The sequence below is a fragment of the Macaca nemestrina genome, chromosome 12, assembly GCF_043159975.1.
Source record: "Macaca nemestrina isolate mMacNem1 chromosome 12, mMacNem.hap1, whole genome shotgun sequence".
NCBI lineage: Eukaryota > Metazoa > Chordata > Mammalia > Primates > Cercopithecidae > Macaca > Macaca nemestrina.
The window spans coordinates 114,462,375-114,488,166 of NC_092136.1; the positions used below are offsets into that span (position 1 = coordinate 114,462,375).

General features: G+C 39.5%; 1 protein-coding gene and 1 pseudogene across 6 annotated transcripts in view; one reads left to right on the forward strand and one right to left on the reverse strand.

Annotated features, from left to right (window-relative positions):
• The window catches only part of LOC105476465 (NXPE family member 4), a 64,775-nt gene that overhangs the window by 35,916 nt on the left and 3,067 nt on the right, over nucleotides 1-25,792 (reverse strand). For 3 of the 6 annotated variants that reach the window (XM_071075614.1, XM_011732439.3, XM_011732436.3), the window contains one exon: nucleotides 25,520-25,625. In XM_071075614.1, coding sequence (XP_070931715.1) covers nucleotides 25,520-25,615 — 96 coding nt within the window. In that variant the 5' untranslated portion in view covers nucleotides 25,616-25,625. Of the gene's footprint in view, nucleotides 1-929; nucleotides 2,359-10,938; nucleotides 11,146-12,588; nucleotides 12,651-13,151; nucleotides 13,886-25,519; nucleotides 25,628-25,792 lie in introns of those variants that run through there. The other 3 variants (XM_011732437.3, XM_011732438.3, XM_011732440.3) reach the window with 3 other exon arrangements.
• LOC105476464 (histone deacetylase 1 pseudogene) lies at nucleotides 13,882-16,442 on the forward strand (annotated as a pseudogene).

Below are 25,792 nucleotides of genomic sequence, written 5' to 3' on the forward strand. Positions count from 1 at the left end.
TTGTTACTGATTATCTACATAATCGTTTTCAGACAATAGCAGCTCTCAAACATGTTTTAAGCCGCGGAATTTTTTCAAACAAAAAGCTGACCCAGGATTCCATATACATATAGGTAAGAGTGACTGATATTCTGGCTGAAGCAGTGGTATTGGAACTAGTACTCTGCCCCATGGGGTACCTCCCCTGACTACTGCCCCTCAAGGTAGTACCCAAAGTACCACATGAGGGCCAGAGAGCTGAAGTTACTTATCCAGTCTTTTGTTGTTGTTTTTTGAGGCTGGGTCTTACGCTGTCACTCTGGCTGTAGTGTAGGGGTGTGTCACTGCAGCCTCAAACCCCTGGACTCAAGTGACCCTTCCACCTCAGCCTCCAAATGAAGAAGGAATTAATGGAATCAACTACAACCTAATAATAGTAGTATTAGCAATTTTAAAATCCTCTTAAAGCTGCTGCAAAGGGTGACCCCCCCCAACCCCACACTCAAGTTAAAAGGGAATATTAACAGCCTGTCTTCTCTCTGTGGACAGTGGACCTTATCTATACTCCCCAACTGCACATTCCTCAAAGTTTATTACAGGCCCAGAGAGTTCCTGCTTACCTTCCTGTATGGCTGCAGGGTCACAAGACTGATGATTTTAGGTTGAAAGACCTGTTTCTCTCCAGATGTAAGAAATGTTGTAATGCTGCCTTTGTTTCTTGCTTCTGTAACTCACTTCCTGCCTCATGTGGTTCCTGCCTGAAGGTGTTTAAAAGTAGGAAAAGCCCTTTGTTCAGGGCTCAGACTTTCTGGACATATGTCTGGCTGAGCCGGTGATCACCTTAATTTTTTTTTTTTTTTTTTTTGAGACTGAGTCTGGCTCTGTCGCCCAGGCTGGAGTGCAGTGGCCGAATCTCAGCTCACTGCAAGCTCCACCTCCCGGGTTTACGCCATTCTCCTGCCTCAGCCTCCGGAGTAGCTGGGACCACAGGCGCCCGCCACCTCGCCCGGCTAGTTTTTTTTTTTTTTTTTTTTTAGTAGAGACGGGGTTTCACCGTGTTAGCCAGGATGGTCTCGATCTCCTGACCTTGATCACCTTAATTTAATAAACTCTTCTGAACCTTTTTTGGCCTCTCCAGTCTTTGATTGTCTTGCAACACAAAGTGCTAGGATTACAGGTGTGAGCCACTGCACCCAACCCTCCAAAGTCTTCAAATGATCAACAGCAACAAGACTAAAGACAAACTTCCTGAATTCTAATGCCCCGTGCTTTTACCTGTGTTATCCTATAAACCTGGATGAAAAATGCTATAGAATCAGATTAGAGCCTAGTATCAGGAGTTCCTACAGAGAGAGAAAATTTAGAGGTTTTCAGGACCCACGTTTCCTTACTTAGAATCCTCTCTATGACTATGGGAGAATTGCCTCACAAGACTTCTCTTCTGACTTGGAAATTCATCTAGAGCTTGTCTTTAGTGATAGAAATAAACAAACAGGACTGCTTTCTCCAAATATTTATTTTAAAATTACTTTATCACTCTGAATTTTCATGCATCAGAGAGAACTTTTACCCATAGGTATCTTGACTTCCCATTGGTGAAGAGTGGTATGGCTCTGATCAAGAAGGGTAGACTCTTTTCATGAGTGTTTTTAGTTTTACTTTTAAGTGAAAGCCCAGATTAAAAACATCTCATTTAGCTGAATTGGTGGCTTATGGATCAGCCATAATGTAGATTCTCTGCTCTTGCTAGTTGGGAATTCAGAGCCAAACAGCATCTGGCCTGCTAGTAGACAGTCAATAAATTTTTTTACTTAAGTGAATGAATTTCAGACTTTTGTGTTATTTAACAAATATAGTTTAGCAATATATTAATCTGATTTCCCACTACATGTTGAGGTGGGTGTACATCATTTGTGCCATATGCAATTGTTATATCCCAGGCATCAATGATACTCACACTAAGATCCTGGAAAATGTCCTTTATGATGAGATATTGAATGTAACCATGAAAGTCACTAAATCTTTCTGCATCATTGTACATCTCCCTGATGTTTTCTGTTTTGATGATAACCATAGTGTCTGGGCTTCTCAGAAGAAGACGCTTAATGGCTTTGTGGACATTGAGGGCCCTTCGGATAAAAACATCAATGGGAAAGGGTCTGAAATGCTGGCCCAGGGAAATAACAATGACAGTATTTTTTTCTCCTCCAGTTCTGTCAATGGCACGGGTGAGGTACTCCATCTCTTTGACTGAATAGGTCATTGATCCTACCAAGGGATAACAATGTTTTTGCCACTGGATGTTGATGTTCCTATTCAAATCCACAGCAAGCTGGTGTTGCAATTTTCCAGATTCATGCAGATCCACTGACTTCAGTGCTGATAACAAATAGGCAATCCCAAAATAAAATGAGGATATAGTTACCAAGATTGAGTAGATATAAAGATAGAAGAGATTTAATTGGTATAATTAAATAAGCTAATCATGTCTAATTTATTATAGGTTTAGATGAGGAGATGTTTTTGAAAATTATTTGAACACTCAAAGTGTTACGTAGTTTCTTGGATTAAGATGGTGGATAGGAGGCACGACTAGCTTGCAGCTCCCACTTGGACAGACAGAGCAGCATGTGGAGACTCACATCATGAACTTTTGCTCCAGTAACTACCACAGGAACATACCAGGAAAGTCAGGAGAATCCATAGACCCTTTGAATGAACAGGATCACCACTGCAGCCTCTCTGAGATGCTGAAAAACTGTGTCCCTAGGGCAAGTTTGCATCCTGCCTATAGGATGCTGATGTGCTCTTAAAAGTGCCACCTCCTGGCTGGAGGCCAACCAACACAAAACCAGCACACTAAACAAAAACACAACCAAGGACCCTCACAGAGTCCACTTCACTCCCCTGGTAACTCCGCTGGAGCAGGTGCTGGTATCCAAGGCTGCAAGACCTGAAGATGTGTCACATCACAGGATTCTTTGCAGACATTCTCCAGTACCAACCCAGAGACCAGTAGCTCCACTGGGTAGTGAGACTCAGAAGAGCAAAAACAATCACTACAGTTTGGCTCTCAGGAAGCCCCATTCCTAGGGGAAGGAGGATTAAACCACATCAAGGGAGCACCCTGTGGGACAAAAGAATCTGAATAGCAGCCCTTGAATCCCAGATCTTCCCTCTGACATGTCTACCCAAATGAGAAGAAACCCAAAAACCAATTCTCGTAATACGACAAAACAAGATTCTTTAACTCCCACAAAAGATCATACCAGTTTACCACCAATGGATCTACACCAAGAATAAATCTCTGAATTGTAAGAAAAATAATTTAGAAGGTCAATTATTAAGCTAATCAAGGAGGCACCAGAGAAAGATGAAGTCCAACTTAAATTAAAAACATGATACAGAATATGAAAGGAAAATTCTTCAGTGAAATAGATAGTATAAATAAAAAACAATCACAACTTCTGGAAATCAAGGATACACTTGGAGAAATGCAAAATGCACTGGAAAGTCTCAGCAATATAATTGAACAAGCAGAAAAAAGAACCTCAGAGCTAAAAGACAAGGCTTTTGAATTAATCCATCAAAGACAAAAAAGGATTTAAAAAAAATGAACATATCCACCAAGAAGTCTGGGACTATACTAAATGCCCAAACCTAAGAATAATTGGTATTCCCAAGGAAGAAGAGAAATTTAAAAGTCTGGAAAATATATTAGAGGGACTAATCGAGGAAAATTTCCCTGGCCTTGCTAGAGATCTAGACATCCAAATACAAGAAGCTCAAAGAACACCTGGGAAATTCATCACAAAAAGATCATTGCCTAGGCACATGGTAATCAGGTTATCTAAAGTCAAGAGGACGGGAAAAAATCTTAATAGCTGTGAGGCAAAGGCATCAGGTAACCTATAAAAGAAAACTTATCAGATTAACAGCCGATTTCTCAGCAGAAACCCTACAAGCTAGAAGGGATTGGGGTTCTATTTTTAGCCTCCTTAAACAAAAAAATTATCAGCCAAAAATTTTGAATCCAGTGAAACTAAGCTTCATGAATTAAGAAAAGATAATATTTTCCAGACAAATGCTGAGAGAATTTGCCACTATCAGCCAGCACTACAATAACTACTAAAAGGAGCTCTAAATCTTGAAACAAGTTATCAAAATGCACCAAAATAGAACCTCCTTAAAGCATAATTGTCACAGGACCTATATACAATAACACAATGAAAAAAAAAAATCAAGGTATTCAGGCAACAAGTAGCACAATGAATAGAACAGTATCTTATACCTCAATACTAACATTGAATGTAAATGGCCTGAATGCTCCACTTAAAACATACGGAATGGAAGAATGGGTAAGAATTCACCAACCAAGTTTCTGTTGTCTTTAGGAAAGTCACCTGTTAATAACACATAAGGACTCACATAAACTTAAGGTAAAGGGGTGGAAAAAGATATTCCATGCAAATGGACACCAAAAGCAAGGAGGAGTAGCTATTCTTGTATCAGACAAAACAAACCTTAAAGCAACAGCAGATTAAAAAGACAAAGAGGGACATTATATAATGATAAAATAACTAATTCAACAGGAAAATACCACAATTCTAAATATATATGCATCTAACACTGGAGCTCCCAAATTTACAAAACAATTACTAATAGACCAAAGAAATGAGAGATGGCAACATAATAATAGTGGGGAACTTTAACATTCCACAGACAGCACTAGACTGGTCATCAAGACAGAAAGTCAACCAAGAAATAATGGACTTAAACTATACCCTACAACAAATGGACTTAACAGATATTTACAGAACATTCTACCCAACAACTGAAGAATATACATTCTATTCATTAGCACATGGAACATTCTCCAAAGTAGAACATATGATAGGCCACAAAACAAGTCTCAGTACATTTAAGAAAATTGAAAGTATATCAAGTACTCTCTCAGACCGCAGTGGGATAAAATTGGAAATAAACTCCAAAAGGAACCCTCAAAACCAAGCAAATACATGGAATTCAATAACCTGCTCCTGAATGATCATTGAGTCAACAATAAAATCAAGATAGAAATTAAAAAATTCTTTGAACTGAACCATAATAGTGATGTAAGCTATCAAAACCTCTGGGATACAGCAAAAGTAATGGTAAGAGGAAATTTCATAGACTTAAATGCCTGCATCAAAAAGTCTGAAAGAGCACAAATAGATAAACTAATGTCATATCTCATGGAACTGGAGAAACAAGAATAATCCAAACCCAAACCTGGCAGAAGAAAATAAATAATGAAGATCAGAGCAGAAGTAAATGAAACTGAAACAAAAATAATACAAAAATAAATGAAACAAAAAGCTGGTTCTTTGAAAAGATATATAGAATTGATAGACCATTAGTAAGATTAACTAAGAAGAGAGAAGATCCAAATAAGCTCAATTAGAAATAAAGTCAGAGATATCACAACTGATACCACAGAAATACAAAAGGCTATTCAAGGCTACTATAAACACCTTTAAACACATAAACTAGAAAACCTAGAGGGGATAAATTCCTGGAAATATACAACCCTCCTAGATTAAACCAGGAAGATACAGAATCTCTGAACAGACCAGTAACAAACAGTGAGGTTGAAATGGTAATAAAAAAATTGCCAATACAAAAAGTTCAGGATAGATTCACAGCTGATTCTGTCAGACATTCAAAGAAAAATTGATACAAATCCTATTCACACTATCTCAAAAGATAGAGAAAGAGGGAATCCTCCCTAAATAATTCTGTAAAGCCAGTATCATCCTAATACCACAACCAGGGAAGGACACAACAAAAAAAGGAAACTACAGACCAATAATATCCCTGATGAACATAGATGCTAAAATCCTCACTAGCTAACCAAATCCAACAGCATATCAAAAAGATAATCCACCATGATCAAGTGGGTTTCATACCAGGGATGCAGGGATGGTTTAACATACATAAGTCAATAAATGTGATACAACATATAAACAGAATTAAAAACAAAAATCACATGATCATCTCCGTAGACACAGAAAAAGCATTTGAGAAAATCCAGCATCTATTATGATTAAAACCCTCAGCAAAATCAGCATAGAAGGGACATACCTTAAGGTAATAAAAGCCATCTACAATAAACCCCTAGCCAACATAATATTGAATGGGTAAAAGTTGAAAGCATTCCCTCTGAGAACTGGAACAAGACAAGGATGCCCATTCTCACCACCTCTCTTCGACATAGTACTGGAAGTCCCAGCTGGAGCAGTTGGACAAAAGGAAGAAATAAAGGGCACCTGAATTGGTAAAGAGGAAATCTTTTTACTTCCTGTCGCTGATTATAAGATAGTATACCTAGAAAACCGTAAAGACTTATCCCAAAAGCTCCTAGAAATGGTAAATGAATTCAGCAAAGTTTTAGGATACAAAATTAATATACACAAATCAGTAGCTCTCCTTTACACCAACAGCAACCAAGCTGAGAATCAAATCAAGAATTCGACCCCTTTCACAATAGTTGCAATAAAATAAAATAAAATAAAGTAAAATCCTTAGGAATATACCTAGCCAAGGATGTGAAAGACCTCTACAAGGAAAACTACAAAACACTGCTGAAAGAAATTATAGATGACACAAATAAATGGAAACACATCACATGCTCATGGATGGGTAGAATCAATATTGTGAAAATGACCATACTATCAAAAGCAATCTACAAATTCAATGCAATTTTCATCAAAATACCACTATCATTCTTCACAGAACTAGAAAAAACAATTCTAAAATTCATATGGAACCAAAAAAGAGCCCTCATAGCCAAAGCAAGACTAAGCAAAAAGAACAAATCTGGAGGCATCACATTCCTTGACTTCAAACTATACTATAAGGCCATAGTCACTGAAATAGTATGGTACGGGCATAAAAATAGGCACACAGACCAATGGAGCAGAATACAGAACCCAGAAATAAAGCCCGATACTTACAGCCAACTGATCTTTGACAAAGCAAACAAAAACATAATGTTGGGGAAGGACACCCTATTCAACTGTTCAGCAAATGGTGCTGGGATAACTGGCAAGCCATATATAGAAGAATGAAAGTGGATCCTCATCTCTTATCTTATACAAAAATCAACTCCAGATGGATCAAAGACTTAAATCTAAGACCTGAAGCCATAAAGATTCTGGAAGATAACATTAGAAAAACCATTCTAGACATTGACTTAGGCAAAAACGTCATGACCAAGAACCCAAAAGCAAATGCAACAAAAACAAAGATAAATGGATGGGACTTAATTAAACTATAAAGCTTCTGCATAACTAAAGATATAATCAGCAGAGTTAACAGACAACTCACAGAGTGGGAGAAAATCTTCACAATTTATACATTCAACAAAGGACTAATATCCAGAATCTACAAAGAACTCAAAGAAATCAGCAAGAAAAAAACAATTCCATCAAAAAGTGGGCTAAGGACATGAATAGACAATTCTCAAAGGAAGATACACAGATGGTGAACAAACATATGGAAAAATGCTCAACATCACTATCAGGGAAATGCAAATCAAAACCACAATGTGATACCACCTCACTCCTGTAAAAAAGGCCATATTCAAAAAATCAATAGATGTTGGCATGGATGCAGTAATGAGGGAGCACTTTTACACTGTTGGTGGGAATGTAAACTAGTGCAACCACTATGAAAAACAGTGTGGAGATTACTTAAAGAACTAAAAGTAGATCTACCATTTGATACAGCAATCTGACTTCTTGGCATCTACCCAGAAGAAAAAAAATCATTATACGAAAAAGATACTTGTACACTCATGTTTATAGCAGCAGAATTTGCAATTGCAAAAATATGGAACCAGCCCAAATGCCCATCAATCAATGAGAGGATAAAGAAAATGTTTTATTTGTATATATATAATATAAGATGTTATATATATTATATATAAAATGTTGTATATATATAAAATGTTATACACACACATACACACACTATGGAGTACTAGTCAGCCATGAAAAGGAATGAAATAATGGCATTTGCAGCAACCTGGATGGAATGGGAGGCTATTATTCTAAGTGAAGTAACTCAGGAATGGAAAACCAAACATCGTATGTTCTCACTCATATGTGGGAACTCAACTATGAGGATGCAAAGACCTAAGAATGATACAATGGACTTTGGGGACTCGGAGGAAAGGTTCAGGGTTGATGAGGGATAAAAGACTATACTCTGGGCACAGTGTACACTGGTCGGGTGATGGGTGCATCACTATGTCAGAAATTACCACTAAAGAACTTGTCCATGTAACCAAACACCACTGGCTCCCCAAAAACCTACTGAAATAAAAAAAATAAAAATTAAAAAAGTGTATGTAAATGTGAGAGATTATGTTCATGCTACCTTATAGAATCATGTGGAATCTAGTGGAGTGGGGATGGAAAGGTAGTGAAGTAACTTCCTTGGAGGATTATGTGGTCAGTTTTGTAGATATTATTTTTGTACATTTTGTTGACTGTAGACTAAACTCATTTGAGGATAGAGAACGGTACTAATTGATGGTCTTTTCATTAAAAAATATGTAAACCCTATTTCCCCAGCCACTGTTTAAATTCCCTCAAGACTGAAATTATATTCTGTACTTCTGTGTTTCCTTCACATATGCATGGGATAATATTAAGTGCCTTACTATAATAATAAGTATTACTAGTCATTTGTGGAACCCTTTACAATATACAAAGCATTTATTTGGACTGATCTATCCATTAACCTCAAGGATCCTCTCATGTATATTTAATTGACACATGAATAGAATGAAATGAAGTTCTTCCATTTTCATCATATTAATTAGACTTTTACCAGAACAGCAGGGCTAACTGCCTTGTAGTTAGAACTTTTGAGGAAAATGTGCAGAGAAGGATTATTGATGCTTTGTAACACGGGATTGTCTTAGAAGCAAAGGGCTACGTTTGAAGACTTAACCCAGTGAGGCTGGAAAACAGAGATGCTCTAGGGTAAGTTGGAGGAAAATGGTAGAGCTATTTTCTTCACTCTGCTTCCAACTTACTTCAGTTTTCTTTTCCAAATCACACTCTGGCCATAGAATTTAACTTTTAACACAATGTACAACAGTTGTTTTTCTATGACAAATTAAAAGATGAGTTGAAGAGGTAGGTAACTCCATAACTCAGTCCTTTATATGACCTAAGAGAATCACTGTTATGGAATGTGATGCTAAAGGCTGTTACTAGACCCTGAATTTTGTAGATGAGGTAATTGAGGTTTCCCTAGGAGTTTAGTCATTTACCAGAGATCACAATTTAAAGCTCTTTGAGTTGACAATTTAAACCTTCTGTTGAGAATTTTTCTTATAACTTAGAACTAAGGCCCTACCAATTTTCCTACTTTTATTGGATCAACTTTCCTTCTAAGTTTGAGATCATAAGTGGCCTCATTTTGGGAAGGCCAGGATGGAGCCACAGCTACTGCATTTCTCTCAGTGATGAGAGCCAGGATCCGGGGTCATAGAGGGACAGCCAATAGTGGTTTTGTAGGTGAGGTAGCTAAGGTCCATTAGCAAATTTGGAGTTATTACTGGTGCACTCTTGGTTTAGTAAATAGAGCAACTGAACTAGGATTTTAGCAATTGGATTCTATTCCTGACCCTTAAATTAAGTAATGATAACAATTGCAATGGCTATTGGTTTTTTGGGCACTTTCTATGTGCCACTACGCCTTGCAATGTGTTAAATACTTTATATCCATTACTTCACTTAATCTTCTATACAAACTTGTATTAGTCTGTTTGCATTGCTATAAAGGAATACCTGAGGCCGGGTAGTTTATAAGGAAAGGAGGCTTATTTGGCTGATGGTTCTGCAGGTTGTACAAGCATGGCATCAGCATCTGTTCAGCATCTGGTGAGGCCAGGAAGCTTTCAGTCATGGCAGAAGGGAAGGGGAGCCAGTGTGTCACATGGTGAGAGAGGGAGCAAGAGAGATGCCAGGCTCTTTTAAGTAACCAGTTCTCACATGAACTGACAGAGCAAGAACACACTCATTACCATGGGGAGGGCACCAAGCCATTCATGAGAGATTCACCTCCATGACCCAAACACTTCCCACTAGGTCCCACTTCTGGTGTTGGAGATCATGTTTGAACATGAGATTTGGAGGGGATAATCATTTAAACTATATCACTATTATTATTCCTGGTTGATTGATGAGAAACACCAGGCAGGGAAAATAAATAACATGCCCAAAGTCATTGTTTCTAAATAGCACAGCCTAGGTCTGTTAGACTCCAAACCCATACTTTACTTGTGCCTACCTGATGCAGTCTATTTCACTTCTGACATCTGTTCTTTTAGGTAATGATGACAGTAATAATACCTTACACAAAAGAGAACTTAACCATGTGAGAAGCAATATTCTAAATGCATTGTATGGATTACCTTATTTTACCAGATAGAAATTCTTTTCATCTTTAGTTGACAGATGAGAAAACTGAGAGATGGAATGGTTATGTAATTTGTTCAAAGTCACCCAGATAGGAGGTAGGGAAGTCAAGTTTTGAACCCAGGCTGTCTGGTTTTAGAATCATACCCTTAATCATTATGCTGGTTCTAGAAGCTGGACAATTTAATATCTTAAGTTATCTTTGGCTCCATCAATAGTTTTCTGAGCCTACTGGGTACATACTGAAGTGTGAATTCTGCAGAGATAGGGATATAGTAAACCTTTTTCTACACTGGTTTCCTTCCAGTTAGATAGCTGTCTTTTTTTTTAAAGGAAAGATAACAATGCCTTGTGAAAAATTTTGGTGTGTTGTGATTGAGGAATATGAAAAATAAAGAGGCATTTCCCATATTCCCTTCTCCCCTTTGAAATGGAAAAGAAGTTTTTGAAAGGGGTAAGAATTATAACTTAGACTGAGGCATACTGTTGATACTGGCTTTGAAGTATTCCATCCACTGGCGCATCGTGGAATCTCCCATTAGATATATGAGCTTTCCTCTCAGGCATTCCTTCATTTTGACTGTAGCCAAACTACAGGAGACAGGATTCCATGTGTTTCTCCAGACATGCCCACTGGGGATTGTGGATGTCATTCCAACCTTGCATTTCTCTTTCTTTGCAACTGTTTCTTCTGCCAAAGAATCAGTAAGATAGGATCTTCTAAAACATCAAATTACCCATCAGTATTTATTAAGAGCCTTCTATCCTCTAAGTATCCTAAGAGGGGGTAAGGGTGGTGGTAATGGTGGAAAAAGTCTTATTGAAGTATTCTCTTAATGGAACAGATTTTTTTTTTTTAATAAAAATTTTTCTGTGATGTGAATTTCCTAAATAATGTGCATTAATGTTCATTATAAGAGTATATGTTTCCTCCTAGAAAAGAATGGCTTTCTGGGGGAAAATTTAAGTATTTTCTAGCCTTTCTATGAAAGTAAAGTCATGAATTCTTGCATAGGAATGGAAGCTCAATTATCCTATCATTTTAGCTCACTTTACCCCTAAGTTTGTCACACTGTAAGTGTCTTAAATGCCACTATCAAAATACAAATCCTTTGAGTTAAATAAAGGTGACATAAAAAATACTAACAACCAGTTTGACTTGGGAACTGGCCAATCCAAATGAATATGGCTATAGGCTGTACAGTATCTTGGAGGTCCAAGATGGGCCAGGGATTAACCCCTCAGTCTTGGAGGGGTTTAGAAGAGTCTTGGAATCCAAGTGTTGAGGTCGCCATGATGGTGAGGAAGCCATGATGGTGAGGAAGCCATGATGGTGAGGAGCCCATGGCAGGTTTGGGGCAGTGATTATTAATCAACCGAGAGAAGTAGGTTAATATTTTAATAACTGGTATGCGTGTACTCGTGTATGTGTAGTGAAAAACAACATTTCTATATCTAGGTACGTATTTAGACTTCAGTGTAGATAGGTTTATTAGTGATTAGCAAGGCTTTCTTTCTTTTTTTTTTGTGATTAGCAAGGTTTTAATGCTGAACTTGCAGAGACATAAAAGCTCTTGCCTTGAATCATTTTAGATAGGAGTTTCCTAGGCTATTTGGATTCAAAGAAATTGGAGAGTAATTAGTAAATATAAGTGTGGAAGTTCTATTTTGTATGCTAACAATTGTTTGAAAGGTGGCAAAGATCCAGAGGGAAGGATTATAATAAATTGACACCCAGATGGCAGGTTGGAAACCTCTAGATGGTGATGGGCTAGTGGTGATGTGGGAAGAGGTGATGGCAGTGGTATGAAGAGGGGTGTTGTGGTGAGGTAAAGAACTAGGTACAGAATTGGGAAAGAGTTAACACTTAAAGGTTATTGTATAAATCGGGCAGGGAATTCACTGACTGACAAATAGACTGATGATGAGAGTTACAGTTACTAAAATAGGCTTATGATATCCCAGTGATTCAATTATTCACTCACCTAGATAACTGGTGTCTTGGCCAACCTTAGATAAGCCAGATGAACAGAGTGCTGATAGGACTGAAACAGTGAACAAATCCAGTAGAAAGAAGAAACCCTTTAAATGAGTCTAAAACTAGGCACCACCCACCAAACACAGGAGTACTTACTGTTGCATTTGGAGACACTAATCGTATTGAATTTTTCCATAATCTCTACACCCACATTTGACCTTAAAGACACAAATACAGAAATTAATCTGTGGGTGGCCTCAAATCAGGAAACATACAGAAACTAGATTATCCAGTGCCTCAGTTATTTCTTAGAGATAAGTCAATTATTATGCCTACAGTTTCAGGCCATTTAGTAAATTTCCATTTCTTTGCCTATTAGGCTATGGGATACAGTTACCCGGAAGGCATGTGAGAGGATTTATTGAGATGCAGAAAAAATGTATTAGAGCATACACACATATACAAATGTGCATTTCTCATTTTCTTTTAGTTTTTATTCTGTATATATTTTTATCTCATTGATAAGAATTAAATATTCAAAAAGTTTGTGGATTACTAGAGAATGGGCACTGTCTCTAAATGAATTCACAGATCCTTTCCCAAAAGGTTCTTACTAAAGACACCCAAAATTGATGCACTCACAAGACTTTTCTTTGGATCAGTATATAGGCCAAATCACAATATTTGCACACGTAGTCTCAAGAAGTAATTATTTTTACCTTTCAAAGAGGCTCTTTTCTTGTTTGCTGAGATAAGAAACTTTCTTGTTCTCAGAATGCATATGAGTGAGTGCAGCACAGGGCATGTGTTGAGGCCTCACACAGTAGAAGGCTTCTTGGTCTCTGTTGTCCAGGTACTGGCACAATTCAGCATTTGTGTTTAGGATCAGGCCACATTCAGAGTGGACTTGGGAAGTGCCATTGACGAACTGGCCAATGAAGATCACCCTGTCATAGCCTTGGTTCCTTGCACTCCAGAGTGCTGACACCCCTTCACTGGGGTGGATGAGCAGCAGAGACAGGGAGACCTGGCCCTCCCAGAATAGAGTGAAGCTGACCAGGTAGGTACCATTGTTGAAGTCAGTCACCTTTCCCGAAGCACCTGCCATCAGGGCTGGGGAGGACATCCTGGCCCTCAGGAAATCCCCACCATATTGCTTCCTGTGTCCCAAGTGGTCCCTCATTTCCAGCAGGATGTCCAGCTGGTCTCCCCTGCAGTACGTATCTCGAGGGTTGAGGATGGTGGCTGTGCTGTGTGTGGCGCTGGTAGTGGTGTTCATGTGGGTGAAAGGTCTGGGTGGGATTTGCTGATCTAGTTTTTCTATGATTTCCTTTATTCTGAGTTCAGTCTCTGTTAGTGGCTTTAATGGTATCAGTGGTGCTTTAAGGAATAAGGACTTTATGGAATTGTTCCAGTGATGGAGGGAGATGGGTAAGTTTAGAGCAGACCAAATCTGAAATGACAGCAAATGTGATATGAGATGGATAAATTTAAAGCATACCTGAGCTGAAATGAGAGGAAGTGTAACATGCTATGAAATTAACCTGTTCCTAGTTCTGTTCCTGTCATTTTTACTTATTATGATTTTCAATATTTATTTACATGCTATTGTCAATGTTATTTAAATTATCCAATAAGAAGACATAGAACGGAGAATGACTGACAGGAGGGACAGAGGGACAGGAGGTGAGCAAGATGGCGCAAAGGCAGGGCACCAGGAGGAAAGTCTGTTACTACTATGATAGGGATATTGGAAATTACTATTATGGACAAGCCCACCCAAGGAAGCCTCACTGACTCTGCATGACTCACAGTTTGCTGCTCAACTATGGGTTCTACTGAAAAATGGAAACCCTCACCCTCACAAAGCCAATGCTGAGGAGATGACCAAGTACCACAGTGATTACTGCATTAAATTATTGTGCTCCATCTGTCCAGATTACGTGTCCAAGCACAGCAAGCAGATGCGGAAATTTAATGTTAGTGAGGACTGTCCAGTATCTGATGGCCTGTTTGACTTCTGTCAGTTGTCTACTGGTGGCTCTGTGGCAAGTGCTGTGAAACTTAATAAGCAGCAGATGGACATTGCTGTGAATTGGGCTGGGGGCCTGCACCATGCAAAGAAGTTCAAGGCATCTGGCTCTGTTATATCAGTGATACAATCTGGGCCACCCTGGAACTGCTGAAGTATCACCAGAGGGCGTTGTATGTTGATGTTGATATTCACCATGATGATGGCATGGAAGAGACCTTCTATATTACAGGCCAGGTCAGGACTGTGTCCTTTCATAAATATGGAGAGTACTTCCCAGGAAATGGGGACCTATGGGATATTGGGACTGGCAAGGCAGATATTATGCTGTTAACTGTCTGCTCCTAGATGGGATTGATTATGAGTCCTGTGAGGCCATTTTGAAACTGATCATGTCCAAAGTAATAGAGATGCTCCTGTCTAGTGTGGTGGTCTTATGGCATGTCTCAGATGCCTTGTTTAGGGATCAGTTAGATTGCTATAATCTGACCATTAAAGTGCATGCCAAGTGTATGGAATTTGTCAAGAGCTTCAACCTGCCTATACTGTTGATGGCAGAAGGTGGTTACACCATTTATAACGTTGCTCAGTGCTGGAAATAAGAAATAGCTGTGGCTCTGGATATGGAGATTTCTAATGAGCCTTCATACAATGACTAGTTTGAATACTTCAGACCATATTTCAAGCCCTACATCAGTCCTTCCAATATGACTAACTAGAACACTAATGAGTACCTGGAGAAGATTAAATAATGGCTGTTTGAGAACCTAGTAATGCAGCCCCATCCATCTGCAGTCCAAATGCAGGTGATTCCTGAGGATGCTGTCCCTCAAGAGGGTGGCATCGAGAATGAAGAAGACCCTGACAAGCATCTCCATCTGTTTCTCTGACAGAGGAATTACCTGTGAGGAAGAGTTCTTCGGTTCTGCTGAGGAGGGAGAGGGTGGCCACAAGATCTCTCCCATCTTCAGAAAATCCAAGAGGGTTAAAACAGGATGAAAAAGAGAGACTCAGAGATGAAGAAAGAAGTCACAGAAGTGGAGAAAAACAAAGGAGAAGAAGCCAGGAGCCAAAGAGGTCAAGGACCAGGTCAAGCTGGCCTGAGGAAAGCTCTCCAGCTCTGGCTTCCTGCCTAGTCCCCAGTCTTTCTCTCCCAAACCCTCAGATTTTATGTTTTCTATTTATCCAGGTATTCATATAAAATTTATTAAATATAAATAGTTCCAGGGACTAGACAGAAATCAAGACCCTGAGCCCAGGGCAGCTGTGCTGGGTGATCTCTTCTAGGAGCTGCCTTGCCACCCATCCCTCCGCAGGTCTTAACTCCGAAGCATAAAAGGTGCCAGGTCTGGGTGAAAGGAATACTTTTGTGCAAACATGAGACAAAATACTGAAATGCCAAGTGCCTGCTTAGTAGCTTTGGAAAGGTGCCTTTATTGCGCATTCTAAAAGGGGTGGCTGGGTCTTCAAGGATGCCCTGTTCTTTTCAGGCTCCTAAAGTAACATCAGCCATTTTTAGTTTGGTTCCATTCTCATACCTTCTCACTGGCCTCAAGCGAGCCAGAAAACTCACACTGACTGCTATCTGTCTTCCCCCAGTTCCGCAGGTGGAGGATGGTAGGCTAGTGTCCTGCCCTCCTCCACCTGCAGAATTGGGGGAGTTTTGAGATACTATTTTTATCTTTGTGAGACTGTAATAAAATGGTATATTTCTATACTCCCTGCCCCAAAGACATAGAATGGTTGAGTAGATTATTAAAAAACAAGACCCAATTCTATCCTTCTGCAGGAGATTCACTTCATCTTTAAGGACACATATAGACTGAAAGTGAAGTAATGGAAAAAGATATTCCATGCAAATGGAAACCAAAAGAGAGCAGGAATCACTATATTTATATCAGATACATTGGACTTTAAGTCAAAAACTGTAAAAAGAGAAAAAGAAGGTCATTATGTAATAATAAAGGGATCAATTCATCAAGAGAAATATATATATAAATATATATATATACACATTTAACATTCAGAACACCTAAATATATAAAGGAAATGAAACAGGAGCTAGAAAGAAATTATTTAGGTAGACAGTGAGGGTAAAGGAGTCCTTGGCAAGGCTTCCCTTTTTAACAAAAAGGAGCCCCCAAGTCATTTCTTTTCTAACAAAGAGCAGCCCAGAAAATCAAGCTGCAAACATAGATAAGCAAGCTGAAAGCTTGTAAGGTGAATGCTGGCAGCTGTATCAATAGAAAAGGGCTAACTGAGGGCCAGGCATGTTCAACATGGAGGCCCCATCTTCCATTTTCTTTGTCACAATGTGTACAGTAAAAAAGCAGGCAACATGGAACTGGCCAGGTAGAGAATCCATCTGCATAATAAAAGATTAGAGTGGGACAGCCAACTTCTTCACGTGCTATGCAAATGGCACACCTGGTCTGACCAATCTTTCTTGCCCTATGTAAATCAGACACTACCTCCTCAAGCTCATCTATAAAATCTCCTGCACTTCACTGTGGACCAAAAGACCCACTCAAGACCCCTCTCTCTACAGAAGAGAGCTTTTCTCTTTGTTTTGCCTATTAAACCTCTGCTCATAAACTCATTCCTTGTATGTCCATGTCCTTGATGTGAGACAACGAACCTTGGGTATTATCCCAGATGAACAATGCCGTTTCATTGTGGGGGCCCACCTGGGATCTGAGGAAGATTCATTGGAAGGGTGAGTGTAGGAGTGGACCCTAACTCCTTCATTTCAAGGCCGTCTGCTCTCCATTTTAAAAATCAAACCAAATACTGGGCCCTCAATCAGCCATTTAAAAAGTTAGCATGGCTACCAGCCTTACAAGACTCTTGACAGACTTGCCAGGGAGAACTTAGCTAATCTCCCCGTGTCCTCAGGGCGCTGGGAATGTTGACTTTGCTTCTAATTGGTTTCCTTTTACAGAGAGCCTAGCTGTCATGTGGGGCTGGAAGAGGTCAAGAGGCACTGAAGGTTCCTGGCCAGGGAGATACCTTGGTGTTACCCGAAGGCTTCTGGACTAATTCCAGCCTCCAACAGCCTGGTGGATGATGGCAACAGGATCTCCAAGCCTTTTCTATTGCAAATTTTCTCCTTTCCTATCTGCAAATTCCATGTCTCCTACCCTCTCTCTATATGCAATACTTTGACAATTTTTACAATTCAGTAAAGTAATCCTGTTAGGCAAGATCAGGAAATGCTATAGTACCTGGGAATATAGCTCATGGGATTACTGTTTTTGTGATTTTCTAGGCAGAGAGGGCGTCCTTCCCTCCCCCACACCTCCTGTTGACATCTTTCTCTTTACCCTTGGTCTGGAGAGCACATTGTACTTCAAGGTCAACAGCACTACCTAGTGAAGTAGGAACCCTATCCCATTAGGCATATTATTGGCCATTTGCCAAAACACTCTTAGCTTCCCAATTCTTGCTTTTTGTGCCCCTCTACTAGAGACCAGGCTTTATGCTCCTTCTGTGAACAAGAAAACTCTGCCTTCAACAATGAGGAGAAAAAGGTCCTCCAAAACCAAATTTTAGTCTCAACACGGTCCCATCAGCAGGAAAACCACCATTTGATTCCTATGTTCTTTTAAAGCACCTATTCTGCCTCCACTTAAAATGGTATTTAAATAGTAAGGGGAATTTAATTCTGGAAGTTAACCAGAGCCACTGCCTAAGAATAAATATTTTAGTACAGGCCATAATAGCAAATTGTACAGCTCAAACCTGCATTCTCTCTCCGTTAAAGGGCATTGCCCAAATGTAAGTGTAACACAGTCTCTCTCGAGATCCATTTATTGGGAGTCGTGCAGATCACACAAGTCTAGGAAGTCAAAGGGAAATCACCAGCAGAGGACTAGAATCACATGGGTGAGCATGACTAATCCCAATTGATTGGTTCCTCTGGTTTCATTGCTGAGGGTTATGCCTGCATCAGTGGATGGCACCTTTAAAGGATGCCAAGGCTCAGGGAGCCAAGGAGGGAAAACAGTTGGGGGGATGCCCTCTACTGTCTTCCCCTCCACCCTAGGCCTTTCCAAAGGAAAGGAAGGTGACTAAAGGGACATCATCTTTTTTCTTGCTTCTCTTTCTAGATGAATAACAGACTATCTTTGGTCTGCACTCCTCTGGAGTGCTTTCTGAAGCACTGAGATTCCTTTGACCCCAAGACTCTGAAGAAAAAGTGGCTCATTTTCTTTTGCACAAGGGTGTGGCCCTCTTACCATCTTCAACCAGCCTGGCCTACAGAGGGGAGCCTTGGTTTTAATACTATCCAACAATTAGATGTTTTCTGTAGACGGGATGGCAAATGGTCAGAGATCTCTTATGTCCAGGCTTTCTTCACCCTGTGAGACAACCCAGAACTTTGCAAGCATTGCACAATCAGCTCAGCTCTTTCAGCAGTCATATCAGGAGGACCCAATGGGAATGATTCTCCAAAACTAGAGAAGCAACCTCCAGGGGAACTATTTGAGGCAAGTATTGAGTGTCTAGGCTCTTCTTGTCCTCCCTCTCTGAGGCCCCCTCCAGCTGTGCCATCAGGTCCTTCAGCTCCACCATTTCCAAAACTCCCCACTACCCCAGCTTCACTCTTACCCTTACAGGATATGCTCAATGGAGGTGATGTCACTAGGGTTCCCTTCTCATTGCAGGATCTTAGGCAAATAAAGGGAGACTTAGGCCGATTTTCTGATGACCCTGATAGGTATATAAAAGCTTTCCAAAATTTAACTCAGGTGTTTAACCTCTCATGGGGGGATGTTATGCTGCTCCTAAGCCAGACCCTAACTGCAGCTGAAAAACAGGCAGCTCTGCAGGCAGGAGAGAAATTCGAAGATGAACAATATGTCTCCTACAGTAGGCCAAAAGGGAAAAAAAGAAAATAGGGAAAGTGAAGAAATAGGGGAAGCATCATTCCCAATAGGAAGAGAGGCACTACCTCTTGACCACCTTGTTTGGAACCCCAGTGACATTATAGATGAATAGAAAAGGAAATACCTTTTAATGTGTATATTGGGGGGCCTATGAAGAACTAGGGCCAAACCTCTTAAGTACCCTAAACTGTCCATGGTAAACCAAAATCCAGAAAAGAATCCCACAGCCTTTATGGAAAGGCTGAAAGAGGCACTAATAAAACACACCTCCTTGTCCCCTGATTCAGTTGAGGGACAGCTCATTCTAAATGACAAGTTTATTACACAGGCAGCTCCCAATATTAGAAGGAAACTACAGAAGTAGGCTATAGGGCCAGACAGCATTTTGGAGAATCTCCTGAGGGTGGCCACCTTGGTCTTTTATAGTAGGGACCAGGAAGAGGCCCAGAAAAAAGAGAGGAAACACAAGAGAAGGACTGAGGCTATGGTAGCTGCTTTGCAGGCTTGCAAAGTCTGGGATCCCTGAGGTGCATCTGTGAGTTGCTATCAGTGTGGGAAGTCAGAGCACTTTAAAAAGGAGTGCCCAGGAAGCAAGAAGAAGCCACCTCAACCCTCTCTAGCCTGTGACGAGGACCACTGGTGATCAGACTGCCCCCAGAGATGGAGGTCAACAGGTTCAGAACCAGTCTCAGAGATGGTCCAGTAGGACTGGACTGATGGGTCCCAGGGCTCAAGCCCTGGCTCCAGTGGCTCAAACTGCCATTACAGCACAGGAGTCCAGGTAATTCTGGAAACTGAAGGAAGGAAGGTGGACCTCCTTCTGGACACCAGAGCCAGCCTCTCTTTTCCCCTCTATAATCGAGGCCTACCCTCTTCCCATAGCATGAGAGGTGAGGGGTGTCTCAGAAAAACTCTAATCTGATATGTCTTTCTCAACCCCTTAGTTGCAGTTGTGGGGACATATTTACATGTGCCTTTTTAATCATGCCTGAAAGTCCCACTCCTTTATTAGGTAGAGACATTCTAGCTTGCATGGGGGCCAGCCCCAGGAAAAACTCTTTTTCTCCTCCAGTGGAAGCTAATATCAATCCAGAAGTCTGAGCAACTCAAGGAAGAATAGGTTGAGCTGTAACCACTATTTCAGTCTAGATCTACCTTAATGATCCCACTTTTTTTCCTAATCAGAGACAATATCGCCTAAAGCCAGAAGCTAAGAAAGGGCTAGAAGCCGTTATTAATAACCTGAAGATGCAGGGCTTCCTTAAACCCTGTAACAGCCCCTACAACACCCCAATATTAGGAGCACAAAAACCCAATGCAGAATGGAGGTTCATTAATAAGGCCATAGTCTCAATCCATCTGGTGGTACCTAATCCCTATACCTTGCTAATCCAAATACCTGCGGGAACTAAATGGTTTACAGTCCTAGATTTAAAGGATGCCTTTTTCTGCATACTGTTACATCGTGACTCTCAATACCTGTTTGCCTTTGAAGAATCCCTCTGGCCAAACTGCCCAGTTAAAATGCATGGTGCTGCCTCAGGGATTTTGAGATTATCCCTCATTTGTTTGGACAGAAGCATTGTCAAAGGACCTCTCTGAGTTTTCCCATCCTCAGGTAAGGGTCTTGCAATATGGGATGATATACTGCTCTGTGCCCCAACTGAGGAAACCTCTTGGGAAGGCACTAAAGCTCTTCTTAATTTCTTAGCTGACAGAGCATATAAGATTTAAAAATCTAAGGTCCAACTTTGCAAAACCTTGGTAAAGTACCTTGGTTTAGTGCTTCTGAAAGGATCAGAGCATTAGGGGAAGAAAGAATTAAGCCCATTTCCTCCTTCTCCCTCCCTAAAATCCTCAAGCAACTGACAGGATTTTGGGGCATTACAGGATTTTGCAGGCTATGGATAACTGGGTATGATGAGATAGGTCATCCTCTATATCACTTCATAAAAGAAACTCAAGTGGATAAAACTCATCTCCTAACCTGGAAACCTAAAGCTCAAAAGGCCTTTAGCCAGCTAAAGCAGGCCTTACTTAAGGTACCAACCCTCAGCCATCCTGTAGGGAGGACCTTCAATCTTTATGTATCAGAAAGGAAAGGAATGGGAATGGAAATTTTAATTCAGGCCTGAGGACCAGCCTAACAACTAGTGGGCTACCTGAGTAAGAAACTTGATTTGGTGGGTGAAGGATGGCCAGCATGCCTCTGAGCAATGGCCATGTTGGCCCTACTGGTACTAGAGGTCACCAAACTATCCCTGGGAAAATGGCTTAACTGTTTATGCCCCATATAATGTAGCAGGATTGCTGTCTTTTATGGTGAACCTTTGGCTAACAGACAGTTGGCTCCTTAAATATCAGGCTGTGCTGTTAGAAGGGTCAGCAGTTCAGTTAAAAACTTGTTCTTGCCTAAACCCAGCCACTTTCCTCCCCAAGAAAACTGGGGAACCTGAACATGACTGTGAGCAAGTTGTGGTACAGATCTATGAAGCCAGGGAGAATCTCAGGGAAACTGCCCTAGAAAATCCAGACTGGACCATCTTCACAGATGGCAGTTCCTTTGTAGAGCAAGAAGCCCGTAAGGCAGAATATCCAGTAGTCAACTCTGAATGATATTATTGAAAGTGCACCTCTCTATCCAGGCGTAAGTGCTCAACTAGCTGAACTGATAGCTCTTACAAGAGCACTTGAATTAAGCAAGTGAAAGGTAGCTAACATTTACATTGACTCCAAGTATGCTTTTTTAGTTCTCCATGCTCATGCTACCATTTGGAAGGAAAGACACTTTCTTACCACTAATGAATCTACTATAAATTACCACCAGGAAACTAACAGATTATTATCCTCAGTTTTCCTTCCATGAGAGAGGTAGCAGTGATGCATTGTAAGGGACATCAGAAGGGAACAAAAGAAATAGCTGAAGGAAACAAGTTAGCAGATCAGGCAGCCAAGTCAGCAGCAAGAAAGCCTCATGGCATCAACTTGAAGCCCCTCTAACCTGGAAAGGCTCCATAAAAGAAATTAAGCCTCAGTACTCCCCTGCAGAAATAGAATGGGCCATTTCTCAAGGGTTTACTTTCCAGCTCTCAGGATGACTACAGTCAGAATATGGCAAACTCCACTTGCCAGCCTCCAGCCAATGGAAAGTCCTTAAAATCTTTCACCAAATGTACCTCGAAACAATAAATTCCTCATGGAATTCCAGACCCCTGTATGATGTTTGCTAAAAGTAGTGACCTACAAATCTGTGGGTGAACAGGATATGTTTGGACTGACAGCCTTTGATGCAAGGATTATCTGAGATATTGACCAGGGTATATTATGTCCCTAATTTTTTGAAAGTCCATTTGTCAGGTGGACCCTTCTCATTTAACAAAAATCATATAATCATCTCAATAGAAAAGGCATTTGATAACATTCAACTTTGCTTCAGATAAAAATATCTCAACAAATTAGGTATGGAAGAAATGTACCTCAAAACAATAAAATCCATGTATAACAAATCCACAGCTAACATCACATTCAATGTGGAAGAGTTGAAAGCCTTCTGAGATCTGGAACAGATAGTGTTGACCGCTTTTTACCAGTTTCATTCAACATAGTATTGGAAGTCCTAGCCAGAGCTAGGACTAGAAGAAAATTAAGTCAGAGAAATAAATAAAGGGCATACAAATTGGAAGGAAGGAAGTTAAATTGTCCCTGTTTGCAGACCACGTAAATTTATATTTAGAAAACCCCATAGACTTCAATGAAAAACTGTCAGAACTGATTTTAAAAACTCAGTAAAGCTGCAGGATACAAAATCAACATAAAAAAATCAGTAACATTTCTATACACCAATACCAAACAACCTGAAAAAAAATCAAGAAAGCAATTTCATTTACAGTAGCTACAAAAAAAAAAAAAAAAAATCCTAGGAATAAATTGATCTAAAGAGGTGAAAGATCTCTACAGTGAAAACTACAAAACATTGATGCAAGAAACTGGAAAACACACACACACACACACACACACACATACACATACACACACACAAAATAGAAAGATATTCCATGTTCATGGGCTAGAAGAATAAATGTTAAAATGTTCAGACTACTAAAAGCAATCTACAAATTCAAGGCAAACCCTATCAAAATACTAATAATATTCTTTGTCAACATAGCAAAACAATCTTAAAATCTGTATGGAAACAAGATCCAGAATAGCCAAAGCTTTTCTGAGCAAAAAGAACAAAGCTGAAGGCATTATATTACCTGACTTCAAAATATACTACAAAGTTATAGTAAACAAAACAGTGTTATACTGGGATAAAAATAGTCACATAGACCAATGGAACACAATAGAGAACACACAAATGAATCCACATATTTACAGTCATCTGGATTTTTGACAAAGTCATCAAGAACATACAATGGGGGAACAAAAGTATTTAAAATAAATGGTGCTGGAGAAACTGAATATCTATATGCAAAATAATGATATTAGACCCTTTTCTCTCACCATATACAAAACTCAGTTAAAAATGAATTAAATACTGATGTGTATGACCCAAAGTATGAAAATACTAGAAGAAAACATAGGGAATACTGTTCAGGACACTGGAGTAGCCAGAGGATTTTTGGATAAGACCTCAAATGCACCGAGAACAAAAGCAAAGATAGACAAATGGGATTATATAAAACTAAAAACTTCTTCACAGCAAAAGAAGCAATCAAGTGAGTGAAGAGTTAACCTCCAGAATGGGAGAAGATATTTGCGAACTATCCATCTGACAAGGGATTACTATCCAGAATATACAACGAACTCAACCAACTCTATAGCAAAAAAAAATCTAACAATCCAATTAAAAAATGGGCAAAAGATCTGAATAGACACTTACCAGAAGAAGATATACAAATGGCAGTCAGGTATATTACAAGGTGCTCAACATCATTGATCATTAGAGAAACACAAATCAAAACTACAATGTAATATAATCTCACTCCTGTTAAAATGACTTTTATCCAAAAGACAGGTAGTAACATATGCTAGTGAGGATGTGGAGAAAAGGGAACCCTTGTACACTGTTGGTGGGAAAGTAATTAGTACACCACTATAGAGAACAGTTTGAAGGTTCCTCAAAAAACTAAAAATAGAACTACCATATGATCCAGCAATCCCACGGCTAAGTATATACCCAAAAGAAAGGAAATCAGTATATCCAAGAGCTACTTGCACTCCCGTGTTTATTACAGTACTAATTACAGTAGCCATGATTTGTAAGCAGCCTAAATGTCCATCAACAGACAAATACACAAAGAAAATATGGTATACATACATAATGGAGTAGTATTCAGTTATAAAAAGAACAAGATTCTGTCATTTGCAGCAACATGGATGGAACTGGAGGTCATTATGTTAAGTGAAATAAGCTAGGCACAAAAGACAAACTTTGCATGTTCTTTTTTATTTGTGGAAGTTAATAATTAAAACAATTGAACTCATGGAGATAGAGAGTAGAATGACGGCTACCAAAGGCTGGGAAGGGTAGTGGGGGCATGGAGGTGAAGTGGGGCTAGTTAATGAGTACAAAAATATGATTAGACAGAATGAATAAGATCTAGTATTTGATAGTATAACAGGGTAACTACAATCACCAATAATTTATTTTACATTTAAAAAATAGCGAAAAGAGTATAATTGTATTGTTTGTAGCACAAAGAAAAGATAAACTCTTGAGGCAATGAATACCCCATTTACCCTGATGTGATTACTATGTATTGTATGCTTATATCAAAATATCTCATCTACCTCATAAATACATACACCTACTTTGTACCCACAAAAATTAAAAATTAAAAACAAACAAATAAAACCCAAAAATACAGATATTCTGTTCTTCAGATGTTCCCTTAAAGAAAGTAAAAAGATGAGGTAAGCATTGCAAGAAGATAAGTGCAATGCATTTATTTGTGACAAAGAAAGAATGTGTATGTGTGAACACACACACAGTATTTATCCTCTCACATATTGCTTAATGATTATCAGGTATGTTGTTTGGTATCTAGCTGTTGAAACTCCCCTCCTATGATCTACAAGTCTTGTAGTTTAGCCTTTCCTAGAACAGATGAGGTAACAAGCAAAAATAAGCTTTTGAAAACCACATAAATAAAGCATTTCCTACCTTTGTGGAGTTCTGGAAAACTGTAAAAGCGATCCAGGAGGCTAATATAAACAACAGTGCCCACAGCGACTTATAATTTATCATACTTATTTTCATGATTAGGATCCTACAAGAGACAATACAAAAACAAGCACAAAAACATACAACAAAACAAAACAGAAAAGCAAACAAACGTTGGAAACATTTGAAATTTTTTTGACTCATGATTACTTTTTAGCCTCACATAAATAACCCCCAGAAGTAAACCTTCACCCTCCAAGCTGTACTTGGTAT